The sequence below is a fragment of the Gadus morhua genome, chromosome 8 (assembly GCF_902167405.1).
Source record: "Gadus morhua chromosome 8, gadMor3.0, whole genome shotgun sequence".
In the NCBI taxonomy this organism is placed as follows: Eukaryota; Metazoa; Chordata; class Actinopteri; order Gadiformes; family Gadidae; genus Gadus; species Gadus morhua.
Window position 1 is genome coordinate 26,936,392 of NC_044055.1, and position 17,825 is coordinate 26,954,216.

General features: G+C 43.7%; 1 protein-coding gene across 2 annotated transcripts in view; it reads right to left on the reverse strand.

The window, feature by feature from the left end:
• Positions 1–6,177: 6,177 nt before the first annotated feature.
• The window catches only part of ptrh1 (peptidyl-tRNA hydrolase 1 homolog), a 37,240-nt gene continuing 25,592 nt past the window's right edge, over positions 6,178–17,825 (reverse strand). Inside the window, exons 4-5 of one of the 2 annotated variants that reach the window (XM_030364416.1) lie at positions 7,030–7,075; positions 6,178–6,751 (exon numbers count right to left, since the gene is read on the reverse strand). In XM_030364416.1, the coding sequence (XP_030220276.1) occupies positions 6,518–6,751; positions 7,030–7,075 (280 nt within the window). In that variant the 3' untranslated portion in view covers positions 6,178–6,517. Of the gene's footprint in view, positions 6,752–7,029; positions 7,088–17,825 lie in introns of both variants that reach the window. The other variant, XM_030364415.1, reaches the window with a different exon arrangement.

Sequence of the window (17,825 nt, forward strand, 5' to 3'; positions counted from 1 at the left end):
CCGACCTCAACCCCATTGAAAACTTGTGGGATCAGCTTGGGCGTGCTGTTCGTGTCAGAGTGACAAACACAACCACGTTGGCTGACTTGCGACATATGCTGGTTGAAGAATGGGATGCCATCCCACAGCAGTGTGTGATCAGGCTGGTGACCAGCATGAAGAGGAGGTGCCAGGCTGTCGTGGCTGTGTATGGTTCTTCCGCATGCTACTGAGGCTCCTGTTTGTGAAATGAATACATTTTTTCATTGCCAATATGTCTTGTTTCTTCAAACTTCAATCATCCAATCCGCCAAACACCAAACGAGTTAATTGCAGAATAAGCTGTTTGGCATTGGCAGAGATGATTTGGCAAGTTTTTCATGGGCGCAACTCACATACTCAGCTCTGCTGCTCATCCCAAAAGGGCATGTTCCTTCCAAATGGGACACCATTTGAAAGGGAACTATATAGGTTTAGTATATTCCGGTTGCTATGGCGGCGCGCACGGACGCAGCGGCTCTTGGCTCTCTTATTTAGTGTATTATTTAAGTGTATTATGATCGTGTTTTTTGTATTTTTAGTGTGTCTTAGGACTTGGTGTGAAGCTAAACATTTTTACAGCCACACAGAGCTCCTGAACATCGGGTTGCTTTGTCAGGTTGCAGTTACGAGCGACTTCCAGTGGAATCACAACATCCCGCTCTAACCCTAGCGCGGCCACTGGAGTCCCCTTGGATTGTCGTTGGCCCCAGCAAGCGGCGTAGGCGGCGCAAGGAGCGCAAGCAGAAGCGGGGTTGCCGAGCAGGTCTTCTAGCCCGGCTACGGAAACAGCCACACAAACCCCCGTTACCCAGCATCTTCCTGACTAACGCAAGATCCATCGAACAAAGCCAACTGCTTTGTTCGCGATTGCTGTGTTATGATCATCACGGAGATCTGGCTATATCACTGATCCCGGATGTGTCAGTTCTACTAGCGGGACGCACTATCTACCGCTCCAACAGGAACAAGGATTCCGGAAATAGCAGAGGAGGGGGTCTGTGTGTTTATGTTCACAATGATTGGTGCGCAAGCAGTAAGAGCACAGACACTCAGTGCTCCCCGGACATAGAAGCAATGTCAGTAGTTTGCAGACCCTTCTATCTGCCCAGAGAGCTGACAGTGGTAATTATCACTGCTGTTTATATTCCACCAGATGCAAATATTAGCATAACTCTTACCTACCTACATGATAGTGTCAATAAACAGCAGCAAGCTCATCCTGATGGGGTACACATCATCGCTGGGGATTTTAATCAAGCATGCCTAAAGACAGTCCTTCCCAATTTTATACAGTATGTACGGTGCTCCACCAGAGGAAACAACACACTGGACCGTGTCTATTCTAACATAAAGCATGCTTATAGAACAGTCCTCCTCCCACATCTGGGTCTGTCTGACCATCTTTCGCTGCTCCTCATCTCAGCATACACTCCCCTTAGGAGGAAGACCAAGCCAGTCACAAAGACTGTAAAAACCTTGCCAGAGGGTGCACTCTCCCAACTGCAGGACTGCTTCGCTCACACAGATTGGAGTATCCTTGAACAACAGGATCTACAGGGCTTCACTGACACCGTATTGTCATACATCAAATACTGCACTGACAATGTGACGGTTGATAAGAACATCAAAGTATATCCAAACCGAAAGCCCTGGATGACAAGTGAAGTCCAGTCACTCCTGAGAGCCCGAAACGCCACCTTCAAAACAAAGGACAATGTCCTGTACAGCGTGGCGAGAGCGGACCTAAGGAGAGGAATTAAAGGTGCGAAGGAGATCTACAAAAGAAAGGTTGAGGGCCATCTGACAAACAACAACCCTCGTCAAGTGTGGCAGGGATTAAAACATCTCACAAACTACAAAAGCAGCCCCTCAGTGACCATCAGTGCCTACGCCTCGCTGGCAGAGCATTTAAACCATTTCTTCGCCCGTTTTGAGGCTACAAGGCTAAGAATGCCTTCCTTCAACCTTTGACCCATTCCAATTTGCATACAAAGCAAACCGATCAACTGATGATGCCATCTCCACAGCCCTCCACACTGCACTCAGCCACCTGGAACACCCGGGGACCTCCGTAAGGATGCTCTTTGTCGACTACTGCTCGGCCTTTAATACCATCATCCCTGACATCCTTGTGAGCAAGCTAGCTGCCCTGGACTTCCCCCCCGCCACCTGTGCCTGGATAAAATACTTTCTTACAAATCGACCGCAGTCTGTTAAAATTGGCACCCACAGCTCCTCCACCCTCATGCTGAGTACGGGTTCTCAACAGGGCTGCGTGCTGAGCCCACTCCTGTATGCCACATACACTCATGACTGTACTCCCACCCACCCCACCAACACAATAGTCAAATTCGCGGATGATACGACTGTGGTGGGGCTCATAACCGGAGGAGACGAGTCGGCCTATAGGGATGAGGTGCAGCGGCTGGTGGAGTAGTGTGCTGCAAACAACCTGACCCTTAACACAATAAAAACAAAGGAGGTTATAATGGATTTCAGGCGTCACAGAGCTGACCCCGCCCCTCTCCACATAAATGGTGACTGTGTGGAGAGAGTCTCCACCTTCAAGTTCCTGGGAACTCACATCTCTGAGGACATATCCTGGTCAGCTAACACAGCTAACAAACTGGAGGAGAAGCTGCTGGTAACCTTTTACCTCCCACCATCGAGAGTGTGCTGGCCTTCTCCATCACTGTGTTGTATGCTGGCTGTACAGTGGCTGACAGGAAAAGGCTGCAGAGGGTGATAAGGTCAGCTGAATATTGGCTCTCCTTTGCCCTCCTTGGATGACATTGCCAGCTCACGATGCATCTCAAGATCAAGAAAGATCATCTGTGACCACCTCCATCCCGGCCACAACCTGCTCAGCCTACTGCCCTCTGGTAGGAGGTACAGGAGCCTGAAGTGCAGAACCAACAGACTGAACAAAAGCTTCTTTCCTTGGGCAATCAGGACACTTAACACGCATAAAACTTGAAACACAGATTCCTCACTTTCTATATAGTGCAATATGCTGATGGCCTTTATATTTATTCTGACATCACCTGTCCTTGTCTTGTTCCAAATGTTTTTCTTATTTCTGTCTTTTAAATTTTTAACTTAAATTGCTTGTTTATTTATTTATGCACCTTCAGTTGGCACTCCCAATTTTTTTTGTACAGGTGACTGTACAATGAAAATAAAGTCTATCTTTATCTTTATAGGCTTCCAACGGCATAAGAGTTATTGCCAAAAAGCATTGTTACCACAGAGAAATAATCAACCAAACACAAATTTCCTTACTTTTTGTGCTCCGTTTATATAACTAGAGGGTGCACTGTACTATCTAATAATAATAATAATAATACATTTAATTTAGAGGCGCCTTTCAAGACACCCAAGGTCACCTTACAGAGCATATAGTCATCATCCATTTTTTAAAAAACAAGAAATTGTGGAAAAAAATAAAATAAATAAACATAAGCAATAAGAAATAAAAAAAAATAAAAAATAAAAAACAATCAAAACAGTGATCAGTTAGACGTTGTGTGCGAGTTTGAACAGGTGAGTTTTGAGTTGTGACTTGAAGGTTGTAATGGTGTCTGACTGTTTTATGTGTGGGGGGAGGGAGTTCCAGAGCCTGGGTGCTGAACAGCTGAATGACCGGGCACCCATTGTAGTTAGTCGTGATGTGGGGATACATAGTAGTCCAGCAGAGGTTGAGCGGAGGGAGCGGGAGGGAGTGTATTCTTGGAGGAGGTCGCAGAGATAACTTGGGGCTAGGTTGTGGAGAGCTTTGTAGGTGAGGAGTAGGGTTTTGTATTGGATACGGTAGTGTACTGGGAGCCAGTGAAGTTGAATGAGGACAGGGGTGATGTGGTCAGATGATTTGGTGCGGGTGATGATCCGGGTGGCTGAGTTCTGAATGATCTGCAGTCTGTTGATGAGTTTGGTGGGGAGTCCGGTGAGGAGGGCGTTGCAGTAGTCTATGCGTGATGTGACAAATGAGTGAACTAGGATTTCAGTGCTGGATTGGGTCAGTGATGGGCGGAGTCTGGCGATGTTGCGGAGGTGGAAGAATGCAGTCCGGGTGATGTTGTGAATATGGGGTGCGAATGAGAGGGTGTTGTCCAGGATGACGCCGAGGCTCTTGACTTTGGAGGAGAAGGGTACTGGGAATCCATCGATAATTATGAGTGGAGCTGGGGTGTGTTGTGATTTAGTGAGGGTGGATTTGGATCCGATGAGCAGGGCCTCGGTCTTGTTTCCATTGAGTTTCAGGAAGTTCCTGCTCAACCAGCTCCGGATCTCTTCCAGGCACGTGATGAGGGAGGTGGGGGGGATGGCAGCGGTGGGTTTGGTGGAGATGTAGACCTGTGTGTCGTCAGCGTAGCAGTGAAAATGGACCCCATGGTGACGGAGGAGTGTGCCCAGCGGGAGGAGGTAAGTGGTGAAGAGGAGTGGACCCAAGACTGACCCCTGGGGGACACCCAGTGAGACACCTGAACATCCAGACTTGTGGTTGCTTAGTTGAACAAATTGTTGACGGCCGGTGAGGTAGGATGTAAACCAGGAGAGTGCAGCACCAGTGATCCCAATACCAGCTAGGCGGTCCAGGAGCAGAGGGTGGGAGATGGTGTCGAATGCTGCACTGAGATCGAGGAGGATGAGAATGGTGAGTAATCCAGAGTCGGCTGCAAGGAGGAGGTCGTTGGTGATTTTGACTAGGGCTGTTTCAGTGCTGTGTTTTGGACAGAAGCCAGATTGGAACGGTTCGTGGAGATTGTTAATGTCGAGGTGGGACTGTAGTTGTGCGGCAACCACCCTTTCAAGTGTTTTGGAGATGAAAGGGAGATTGGAGATGGGCCGGTAATGGTTAAGGTCAGTTGGGTCAGCACCAGGTTTTTTCAGGATGGGAGTGATGGCAGCCAGCTTGAGAGTGAGGGGTACAGTACCAGTAGTGAGGGAGGAGTTAATTATGTTGGTGATCATGGGGGAGATGGACGGAAGACATGCTTTGACAAGGGAGGTGGGAAGAGGATCGAGCTGACAGGTGGTGGTTTTGGCTTTGCGGATGAGTTCTGAAACGGTCTGTTCTGTTACTAGGGTGAAGTCAGAGAGGGAGCTGATGAGAGGTTGGCCAGAGAGTGTGTACACTCCCTCTCTCGTCTGAAAAACGCTCCCATTCAAAATGCATTGGTTTACATTTCGTTCTGTGTAGCATGGAGAAATCAGAGAAACACTCCCATTCAGAATGCATTGGTTTACATTTTGTTCTGTGGAGCACAGTTACATTTATTTATTTTCAGTTTTTGAGGTCTGCTTCAAAAATGCAAAAATGGAAATGTGCACTGTACTATCTGCGCACCCCCCTTCTGAAGCCTTTCTCTTTCTCTCTCTCCCGTTTCGTTTTTGTGGAGCACTTTAATTGTCTGAGAACGCGCGTTCTGTGGAGCACGTTCGTTTCAGCTTTTGAAGAGGTCTGCATAAAAAATCTAAAATATTGACATAAATAACTAGAGGGTGCACTGTGCTATCTGCGCACACCCCTTCTGAAGCCTCTCTCTCTCGCTTCGTTTTGTGGAGCACGTTAATTGTCTGAGAAACGCGCGTTCTGGGGAGCACGTTTGTTTCAGTTTTTGAGGTCTGCTTAAAAAAAGAGGGTGCACTGTACTATCTGCGCACACCCCTTCTGAAGTCTCTCTCTCTCCTATCGTTTTGTGGAGCACGTTAATTGTCTGAGAAACGCGCGTTCTGGGGAGCACGTTCGTTTCAGTTTTTGAGGTCTGCTTAAAAAAAGAGGGTGCACTGTACTATCTGCAGACACCCCTTCGGAAGCCTCTCTCTCTCTCCCTCCCTTTCTCCCGTTTTGTTTTGTGGAGCACGATAATTGTATGAGAAACGTGCGTTCTGTGGAATTTAAGGATGAATGACCTCATTAGGTTTACACTCCAATCAGCAAAGCGGGGTGCACTGGGCATGCGCGGATAGAAGCGACACAGTGCTTCTGCAGACAACTTTTGATTATCATACGTTTCCTCATTGCCCGCCACAGAATAAAAAATATTTAGGTTTAAAGTAACGCTTTCAGAACGAATCACTCATACATGCCCACCCACAAATTGGTCGTTGTAAATCACCCTGGGGAAGAACATGGTGAAGAGGTAGACCAGGGCCTCAGAGTGGAGGTGTCTTTATCATAGCTCTAACATATAGAAGATAGTCCCGCTGGTCTAAGCTTGCAGGGACCAGAGGGGTTCCGGGTTCAAACAGCAAAAGAGGGAAACTTATTAAAATGATAATCTTTATAGAAGTAATCAGAGCAAACATTTTAAAGTCCACTGCGGGCGGTTTCCCAGCTCAGCCCGGGTCCAGGCTCCAGGGGTTAGGGTCCCTGCCCTGGGTCAAGGTCCATGCCCTGGTTCCTTAATGTACCGACAGCGATATATTGTTTCAGCTTTTTCTGACAAATGTACAATTGTTAGTACAAACTGCTAGATGCTCTCTATAGTCTAAATTAATGTAAGGGTTTAGGAAACTCTGCTGGCTCCCGGGGTTTGTCCCCCCCCTGCTGGTGGGCCCGGGACCTTCGGTGTGTGGGGGCCAGCCAGGCCAGCAGCAGGTCCACGCTGCGCTGCAGCACAGCCGCCACCAGCGGCTCCTCGGAGCGGGAGAAGCAGCCCAGCACGTGGCGCTCCACCAACGTCTTCCCCTCCGGCCTCCCGATGCCCACCCTCAGCCGCAGCATCACCTGGATCCAGTTCAGTCATGTTTTAATCCGGTTTAAAAAACAAGTAGGATTTTGGTGGTTTACCTGATCCATTGTAACAATACAGTTATAAACAGGTCTGTCTCTTTAGCTTCCAATGCTAGTGAACAACAGAAATATTAGCAGTACAAAATAAATGATGTAGGTGATGAGCTGACTGTATATATAATTTATTATTCTATGCTAATGTGTCATATATAGTTATACTATATATTATACATATGTATGATGTCATAAATAGCTATAACATGAAGTCTTACGTTGCTCTGCAGCGTGTCCACGCAGGAACGCACACCGTTGTGACCACTGGAAAGAGGACTGCGGTCAGAGGTCATTCAAACATTAGACTTTATATTCAACCTGACCCCAACTCAATACATAGCTCACAATAACCCAACACTTAACCTAACCCCAACTCAATACATACCTCACTATAACCTAACCCCAACTCAATACCTACCTCACAATAACCCAACCCTTAACCTGACCCAACCCTATCCCAGTCCTAACACAAACCACCTCAAGTGGCGTCTGAGAATGGTTTGGTCTCTGGATCATTGCTGTGGTCGCCACAGTGCCAATTGGTAAGCTAGCAGTCCTTTCAGCCAACCTGGTCTCACAGGAATCCGTGAAATGACCACGGACGCTTAACTCAAAATCTGTGGAATCCTCACGGAAACACTCCAATTTCCGAGATATGGCCATGGATTTTGCTCCAATGCAAGTTGATGACACTCATATACCGTGGCACACACACACACACTGATCCCCGTCTCAACCTGATCAAAGAGGGATCCGTGAAATGACCATAGCCTATATATATATATATGAAATTCATATTGACGGTATGGCACCATATCCCTGTTCTCGCCCATGCAGCCATCTTGACCATTTTTGTTGCTTCGAGGAGGTCTGGTGGTCTCCTTATATAATAAATAAACATATATATATAACGAAATGAATAAAAATGAATTAAACGGTCTATTAATTTCAAGAAGGGCCGGCGAGAATAGGGATATAGTGCCATACGTCAATTTGAATTTCATTAATTTCCGAGAGGATGGTCAATGGTCAGATACAGAGCTTGTTATAACAATAATTTATATTGATGTAACGAGAAAGGATGTAATGCTAACGCTAAGAAAATAAAGGCTAGGCCTACATGGTTATAATAATTTGAATATAATTAACTTATAAAGCGTATAACAGACAACGAGACAATCTAGTTGGGGGCCAGCAGAGGCTGCATTTGAACCGAATTCGGCCTATAACCTTATACATATAATAGTCTAACTCTATATGTCGAATGTATGATATGCTGTAGGCCTACATATAGGCTCGTTTTTTATGTTATAAATATTTTAATATTGTCATACCTGAACCACATTCTCCATAGAAAAAGTATGACGGGTTACTTGGTGTTACAACCCTCTTCGTTGATTCGATTGGTGGAAGTGGATTGTCAATGGTCAGATACAGATCTTGTTATAACGATAATAGCTACATTGTCTACTTAAATATTATAACTAAATAATTGGATATTTATTTACGGTATATATAATATATTTTAATATTTAATTTATTCAATATTAAACCAATGCATTTCAATCTGGAGATGATTTTCGACTTCAGAAGGGGGGGGGGGTGCGGGCTGCGCAGGATTCGTCAAAACAACAATCCGATTTATACGATTTTTGAGCAGACCCCCTCAAAAACTGAAACTAACCACGTTCCTTAAACCCAGTCTCACACCAGATTGTAGTAAAACTGCGCACAGCGGAAAATACATTACAATAACGGCTCTAAACATGTGACACGCATACGTTTTTTTGGCCTACTCTTTTCAATGGGCCTGCGTCCACGTCACGTGAATCTCATGGTTGCTATGGTGGTAATGCCATCGACTGCCCCCCATATCTTTACATTTTCCACAGTTTAGACTTGTAATTAATAAGTTACTTTTGAAATCAACTTGACTCATTCTTTTAAATCACTTCCTGGTGGCTAGTTACGTCACTCTGAGAGATGCGAACGGACATATCGGTAGTGACACAGCCTATCACCTATTCGTGAAAGCAGAACATCAAGCTCATTGATAGAACGAGGCAGGGTAATTTGAAATAATTCATTAAAGGGGACCTATCATACCACCAGGTGTGAGTGTGATTAGCCATTACAAGCCGTTTTCAAAATGTGCAGCATTGTGACATCACAGGTGGGAGTGTCCACCTAGATGTATGACGGATAGATGAGCAATGTTTGCTGCAGTCCACTGGGTAGGCTGGAAGACTGATCTATCCAGCACACATCTAGGTGGACACGCCCACCTGTGATGTCACAATGCTGCACTTTTTTTTTTTACATTTTTAAATGGGGTCTCAAAGGACGCATACACATCAACTTGTGGCTCCAGCCCTACAGGAAATGACTCAGCAAGTGCTCCATCTCGTTGCACCACGACCAGCGGCTCGCTTGCAAGAATTTGGCCTGAAGTTCTTCCCAGACCTACACCCTAGCCATCCAACATGCATATCTGAGAATCAGGGCACTCTTTAATAATGACGAAAAGTTATGAGAGAAATTCACATAAACTTCTTGTTATCTCATAAGGGGCGTGGTGCCGGCTCCTTTTGACCTTTTGACGCCAGACTTCAAAATCTTGTCCACAGGCCAGCTGTATCGACACACCTTAACGCACAAATTTACACCTCCATCCCACCAAAAATGGGGACCAGAAACGAACCTGTCTTATGCAAATGTACCTTACTGTTGGAGGTCACGCCCCTTTTCCCGCCTTTTCAAGATAGCTAGAGATGCCAAAATGTATATGCACATTTCCAGGGTCCCGAGAACGGATCATTTCAGTTTGTGGTGAGTTCTGTCCTGTGTGTTACCTGTGTTCCTGGTGTTCCCTGTGTTACCCGCGTCACCCGTGTTCCTTGCCTTTTTGAGTTAATAAATTATCCTTTTACTCGAACTGTCTGCGTTTGGGTCCTACCTGCCTGCCTGCCAACCGCTAACTGTGACAGAATTATCCGACCATCATTGGACCCAGCGGACGTTTTTTGTTGGAGGCTGTGTTCCAGAAGGGGTCCGCCCTCTACCTTGACTTTCAGAGGGGTGCCGCCTTCTAAACCTTCCAGAAGGGGTCCGCCCTCTACCTTGACTTCCAGAGGGGTGCCGCCTTCTAAACCTTCCAGAAGGGGCCCGCCCTCTACCTGGCCTTCCTGAGGGGTTCCGCCTTCAAGACCTTCCAGACCTTCTAGAAGGGGCCCGCCCTCTACCTCGCCTTCGTCTTCGCCGATGCCGGCCACCTGTGGGTCATTGCCGTTGCAGGCCTCCAGGATTGCAGGCCTCCAGAAAACATTTTTTGTTCCCTCCTCCTGACTCCCCTCCACCCACCCTATTTGGATTTGACTTTCTTTTTTTTTTCATGTCGTAGGTCGCCTGGTAGTCGACCCTTGAGGGGGGGGGGGGGTACTGTCATGTTCTGTCTGTTTCCTTGTCTTGTTTTGGTGTGTTACCTGTTTTACTTTGGTATCTGTCTTGTTTCTCCCCATGTCAGGTTTCCCTCCTGTGTGATTACTATTTAAGCCCTTGTCTTTCCTTTGTTCCTTGTCGGATCATTTTAGTTTGTGGTGAGTTCTGTCCTGTTTGTTACCCGTGTTCCTGGTGTTCCATGTGTTACCCGCGTCACCCATGTTCCTTGCCTTTTTGAGTTAATAAATTATCCTTTTACTCGAACTGTCTGCGTTTGGGTCCTACCTGCCTGCCTGCCAACCGCTAACTGTGACACAGACAGCGATTAAAAAAAACAAAACGAGTCAAGTTCAATACAAAAATAACTTATTTTACGCAGTTTAAAATTACAAGTCTAAACTGCATAAAATGGAAAGATATTCCAAGGTGTCCTATTTCCTAGCCAGCAGACCCTAGTTTACGACAAAAACATCACAATCGACGGCAACTCAGTTGCTGCCCTTAACATCATTAACGTGGTTTGGAGCAGAGATGTTTGAACTCATGAAGTTGTTTGCAACAGTGCATACATTGTGTGCATTAATGTTCCTCATCAAAGCATCCCGCTTCTATCACAGGAATCTAGAATCAATATGTTCGGGGCTTTGTTCAGAATATTCTGCATATAACATGAACATGTATTAAACATGTGTTAAAGAAAATGAAATAATGGACATAGGTCGTAAAAAAGTGCACATGGATGTATACGATGACTTTGGGAAAGGGGGGGGGGGCAATGGGTGGGTGGAAGGGGCCGGTCGATGGCAACCACCATAGGATTGTTGTTTTGACGAATCCTTCGCAGCCAGCTCCCCCTTCTGAAGTCGAAAATAATCTCCTGATTGAAATGCATTGCTTTAATATTGAATGAATTTGTAGTAGACCATGTAGCTATTATCGTTATAACAAGATCTGTATCTGCCCATTGAAAATCTACTTACCCCAATCAAATCAACGAAGAGGGTTGTAACACCAAGTAACACAGTGTACTTTTTCTATGGGGTTGTGGTTCAGGTATGACAATAATTAAATATTTATAATATAAAAAACTAGCCTATATGTAGGCCTACAGCATATAATACATTTGACATATAGAGTTAGACTATTTTATGTGTAAGGTTATAGGCCGAATTTGGTTAAAATGCTGGCCCACAACTAATTGTCTCGTTGTCTCGTTATAGGCTTTATAAGTTAATTATATTTAAATTATTATAACCATGACCATGACATCTTGGCGTTATCATTACATCCTTTCTCATTACATCGATATAAATTATTCTTACAACGAGATTTGTATCTGACCATTGACCATCTCGGAAATGAATTAAATTCATATTGACGGTATGGCACTATATCCATATTCTCGCCGGCCCTTCTTGAATATAATAGACCACTTTCGTTGCTTCGAGGAGGTCTGGTGGTCTCTGTATATAATAAATAATTATATAAATAGGTATGTAGGCTACATACCTATTTATTTTTATTTATTTATTTATATACGGAGACCACCAGACCCCCTCGCAGCAACAAAATAAATAAATATATAGGATATGTATAAATATGTATGTGTACATATTTTTATATATATATATAAATACACGTACATATTTTAGGGCTGGGCGATATGGACCAAAACTCATAACGATATTTTTTGTTTGAATGGCGATATACAATATTAAAACGATATTTTTAACAAAACGGGTAAAGTGTGTAAATTTAACTCCACGCCACAAGTATATACAGGTGCTGGTCAAATTATTAGAATATCATGAAAAAGTTGATTTATTTCAGTAATTATATTCAGAACGTGAAACTTACATATTATATCAATTCATTACACACAGAGTGATATATTTGAAATGTTTATTTCTTTTAATTTGGATGATTAGTACTGACAATTACTGAAAATCCCAAATTCAGTATCTCAGAAAATTAGAATATTAGTTACGACTAGTACAAAAAATGATTTTTTAGAAATGTGGGCCAACTGAAAAGTATGAACATGGAAAGTTTCAGCATGTATGGCAATCAATACTTAGTTGCAGCTCCTTTTGCCTGAATTGCTGCAGCAATACGGCGTGGCATGGAGTCGACCAGTCTGTTGCACTCCTCAGGTGTTATGAGAGCCCAGGTTGCTTTAATAGTGGCCTTCAGCTCTTCAGCATTGTTGGGTCTGGCATCTCGCATCTTCCGCTTCACAATACCCCATAGGTTTTCTATGGGGTTAAGGTCAGGTGAGTTTGCAGGCCAATCAAGAAGAGGGATACCATGGTCCTTAAACCAGGTACTGGTAGATTTGGCACTGTGTGCAGGTGCCAAGTCATGTTGGAAAATGAAATCGTCACCTCCATAAAGTTGGTCCGCGGCAGGCAGCATAAAGTGTTCTAAAACTTCCTGGTAGACTGCTGCATTGACCCTGGACCTCAGGAAACACAGTGGACCAACAGCAGCAGATGACATGGCACCCCAGACCATTACTGACTGTGGAAATTTTACACTGGACTTCAGGCAACGTGGATTCTGTGCCTCTCCTGTCTTCCTCCAGACTCTGGGACCTTGATTTCCAAAGGAGATACAAAATTTACTTTCATCTGAAAACATAACTTTGGACCACTCAGCAGCAGTCCAGTCCTTTTTGTCTTGAGCCCAGGCGAGACGCTTTTGACGTTGTCTCTTATTCAAGAGTGGCTTTACACGAGGAATGCGACAGCTGAAGCCCATATCTTGCATACGTCGGTGTGTGGTGCTTCTTGAAGCACTGACTCCAGCTACAGTCCACTCTTTGTGGATCTCCCCCACATTTTTGAATCGGTTTTGTTTGACAATCCTCTCCAGGGCGCGTTTATCCCTCTTACTTGTACACTCTTTTCTACCACATCTTTTTCTTCCCTTCGCCTCTCTATTAATGTGCTTGGACACAGAGCTCTGGGAACATCCAACCTCTTTGGCAATGACCTTTTGTGTCTTGCCCTCCTTCTTTAAAGTATCAATGGTCATCTTTTGGACAGTTGTCAAGTCAGCAGTCTTCCCCATGATTGTGTGTCATACAGAATCAAAACGAGAGACCATTTAAAGGCTTTTCCAGGTGTTTTGAGTTAGTTAGCTAATTAGAGTGTGGCACCAGGTGTCTTCAATATCTGACCTTTTCACCATATTCTAATTTTCTGAGATGTTGAATTTAGGGTTTTCATTGGTTGTCAGCTATAATCATCTTCTTTTTGGCAAAAAACACTTATAATGTATCAGTCTGTTTGGAATGAATGTATACATTCTACAGGTTTGACTTTCTAAATGGAATTAATTAAATAAATCAACTTTTTCATGATATTCTAATAATATGACCAGCACCTGTATATGCGCAATGAAGCACAGCTGTGCTTTAACAGCAGATATAAAACAATAGTGTTGCCTGTTTGAAACATGTCAAGTACTATTAAATGAAAACAACATAGTGCAGTGCAAAAGTGCAAATAGCATACACTTATAGGCATAATGTGCAAATAACAAAAAATAAAAAACAGGCTGACCGAAAAACAGGCCTATGGCTTCACAGTATTACATTAAAAACAGAGAAAATAATAAAATACAGGCCTACATAAGCCAATATTTTTGTTATTTGCAGGCATACCCCTGCAAATAGCAAAATTGTAAACAGTAGTGCAGGCCTCACCTGAAAATATACAGCTGCATAATTAGTCAACTATGAAAATAAAATGTATAGAAAATAAATAAGCCATAATAAACTCAAATGGCTAGATATATTGTAAATATTCACTGAGGTAGACTGAGAATATTTAGTCTTTGAACCAAAAATTTTACCAGAATATTTAATCTGAAGTCTTCCGATGTAAACTTGTTTCTTACAGGTTCTGTGCTAGGAAAACAATCCTGTGAACTGTTTCAGGCTTCAGGGATGCCCTATAACAGCTTACAATGTTACCACTTCAGCTGAAAACTCGCTCTGAAGGAGAACTGGCTGCTGGTACTAAAAGATACTTATTTGCTACCTTGCTAAGCGCTGGATAGATCATTTCAAATTCCCTCCACCATTTAAGAGGATCTGTATCATTCTCAATACTAGCTGACAGCAAGTAGCTTGAAAGTTCATTTTCAATTCTCTCCTGCTGTGTCGGTGTGTTGCCGCTGCTGGTCACAGTGCTTCGTTTGAAGAAGCTGGCTAGTGACTTTTACTTCTTTGCTGCGGATGGTGCCATTGAAACTTCTTGCTCTACAGGCTCAGACAGAGGCAGCCGACTGCCTTTAGCCAAAAGTGACTTTGCCTCCTCAACAACTTTTTGTTTCAAGGCATCAACCCTGTCTCTTGGAATGCATGCATCTTTGAAGCGTGGATCCACAAATGTGGCCATGTCCAAGAGGTCACTTGTGGCTGGATCAGAGTACTTATCAGTAAGGTAGTCCACAATGGTGGACTTTATTGACCTGCAAAACTCAGTGTCACCTTCCATCACTGCCAGGGTACTCATGCTGAAAAGATGCAGGACAGGTCTGACATAGGAAAGGGTCACATAGTTCTCCCCTGACAAAGCGTCCGTGAACTCCTGGAGGGGTTTAAGAGCCTTCTGGACCGTCTCCGGTACCTCAATGTCCTGCCATGTGAGGACTAGGTTCCGGCTCTTTTTGTCAGAGGAGAGGACCTTGGTGATAGCCGCCTCTTGTTCCAGGATCCTTTCGATCATCAGCTGCCTTGATCCCCAACGTGTGGCAGATTCTGTCTGATGAGTTGGGAGGCCAAGCTGTTGCTGGACTTCGGAGAGCGCACTCCTCCTCAGCCAGCTGTAGGAAAAGCTGCTGACGATCTTTTTGCACAGGGAAATGGCCCTTGTGATGCGGCTGTCATCCATCCCATGACCTGTGAGAATCAGAATCATAACTTTATCAGCAGAGTGCTTTCTTAAAAATATAAATATGGTTGATCTGCTTTTCAGTGAACCCGCAAGCTCTAACACAGATGGCGTTGACGGACGAACTACTGGTGGTATTGTGTGTATAAAATGTCCTCTTTAATAAACAATCTGTACACTTACAAAGTTATGAATGCCTCGTTTTATATGTTAAGACCCTTATTATACAACCAAAGAAGTGTCGGGCTACTTCTAGCCTTGTAAGAGGTTTAAAATAGCGATTTAGTTTTTACCATGAGATCATTCCAAGGTTATAGCGTTTTGGTAGAATCAGCTAAAAACAGCCAACTTAAGAATGCGTCGACTCCAAACTCCAAACTTCGAATATAATTTGAATATCAAAAAATAAATCAAAATTCGAACGAATATAAGGCAGCCCTTAATATTCGAACCTGTTATGGGCAGGCCAAGAGGGAGAGACGTCAGTCTATTCATAATATTGTAATGACCACGGAAGAGGCAGTGAATGAAGTATTGATTAGACAGTGATTTATTAGATGCCTAATAAACCGTTGGAACACGCAAGACCGGTAACCATAGCAAAGCCGGTAAACAAACCACGCAAAGCCCAATCCAGGTCTTACTAAAGGCATTTACTTGTCAAAATATTATTAATAAATATTCAAATATTAATATTAATAAACAAACAAACTTCGAATATGATTTTTGGGCAAAAGTCAAACCCCTAGTCTATATGCGAGTTCAAATAATAGTTTTTTAAAACAATTTCTTTAATAATACTGTAGAGACACTTACCAATAGCCAAATGAAGTCGGTGACCAAAGCACTGCATCCTCAGCCACTCATTCAGCTCCACCGCCTTGATGATGTTGCTTCCGTTATCTGTCGTTATAGCTATGAGTCCCTTTTCGTCAAGCCCCCAGTTAACAAGGGCATGCTGAAGAGCCTCTGCAATGTGTTCACCCGTGTGGTTGTCTGGAAAATAGCTTGTTTGGAGGCACGCTGTTTTCCGCTCCCAATCTTCAATAAAGTACACTGTTATACACATGTGCGGCTTGTCCACATGTCGGTTGTTAGCCCGAAATGCGTCACTTTAGCTAGTCTTTCCGGCAAGTTTTTTCTGCACGTAGCTTACATCTCTGGCAGATACTCCTGAGCAAAATGATTGCGGCTGGGCAATTGGTACCGTGGGTCATTTGCTTTCAACAAATTGATGAAACCCTTTTTCTCGACCACGGCTATAGGGACCATGTCCTTGGCAATATGGAATGCCACCAAATTGGTTATATCGCGCCACTTCTTACTTTTACTGTCATAAGGCACGGCACTGATTAATGAAGCTTGCAACGAGCTTTGCTTAAGGAGAGAGACATTCTGTGAGCCTTTGGCCGCAGCAGCAGCACCATGTCGTTTTACACTCTCTTCATAGAGCAGTCGGTGGTTCTGCTGCAGGTGACTGAAGAGATTTGTAGTGTTTCCACCTTTTTGTCGTAACCAGTTTCCTGCACCTTTTACAAATCACGTCGCTTTGCTGTTTGTCTTGAATCCTAAACCCGAAATAACTCCAAATAACAGAGCCATTATTCTTTTTTTTTGTAACCAACTGCTCACTACCACCGTGTCCGCCATGTTTTGGTTCAAAGTTTGTGATGCGTAACCTTCTTTAATAGGTCCATGTGCATAACGTGGGTGGGAGAACACTACGTACATTTAAGGGGCGGGATTTGTAGGCTCAGAGAGCAGCGATCGGCTTTATAAAATAGCGCTCGCAAGGCAACATCAAAATAATATATAATATACCGGTATGGCGATATTGTCCCAACTACATATCGCTTTCAAAAATATACCGGTATAATTTTAATACCGGTATATCGCCCAGCCCTAATATTTATAGATATTTATTTATTTCGTTATATATAGATGTTTATTTATTTATTTATTATATACAAAGACCACCAGACCTCCTTGAAGCAACGAAAATGGTATATTAAATTCAAGATGGGTGCATGGGCGAGAACAGGGATATGGTGCCATACCATCAATATGAATTTCATTCATACATATATATATCTAGGCTATGGTAATTTTCGGATCATCATCGCCCGTGGTCGACTTGTTTATTGAAACAGGGATCTGTGTGTGTGCCCCGGAATATGAGTGTCATCAACCTGCATTGGAGCAAAATGCGTGGCCATATCACGGTAATTGGCGTATTTCCGTGAGGAAACTGTGAGACCGGGTTGCTTTCTGCAGCATTTGTATTTTGTATCAGTAGTGGTAGTAGCATTGTAATTTTTGAAGTAGCGTTTCTTGTAGAACTAGTTTATTAATATAGAAGTTAAATGAAAATATACATTTGATGTGCCCACACAAAATCACCTGCTGTCAGGTGTGGTAACATCTAAACTCAATGTGTTATCATAACTATGCGGATGACATTCAAATTTACCTTGCTCTTTCTCCTAATTAGAATGCACCCTTTCTCTCCATCGGTGTCACGAACAGGTTAACACTTGGATGTCACAAAATGTTCTTCAGTTGGACACAGACAAAACTGAGGACATTATATTTGGGAACAAAGAGCAAAGATCCAGGGTTGCTACTATGGGATAAATTAACCATTACTTTTTATATTAACTATGAGTATTATCAGG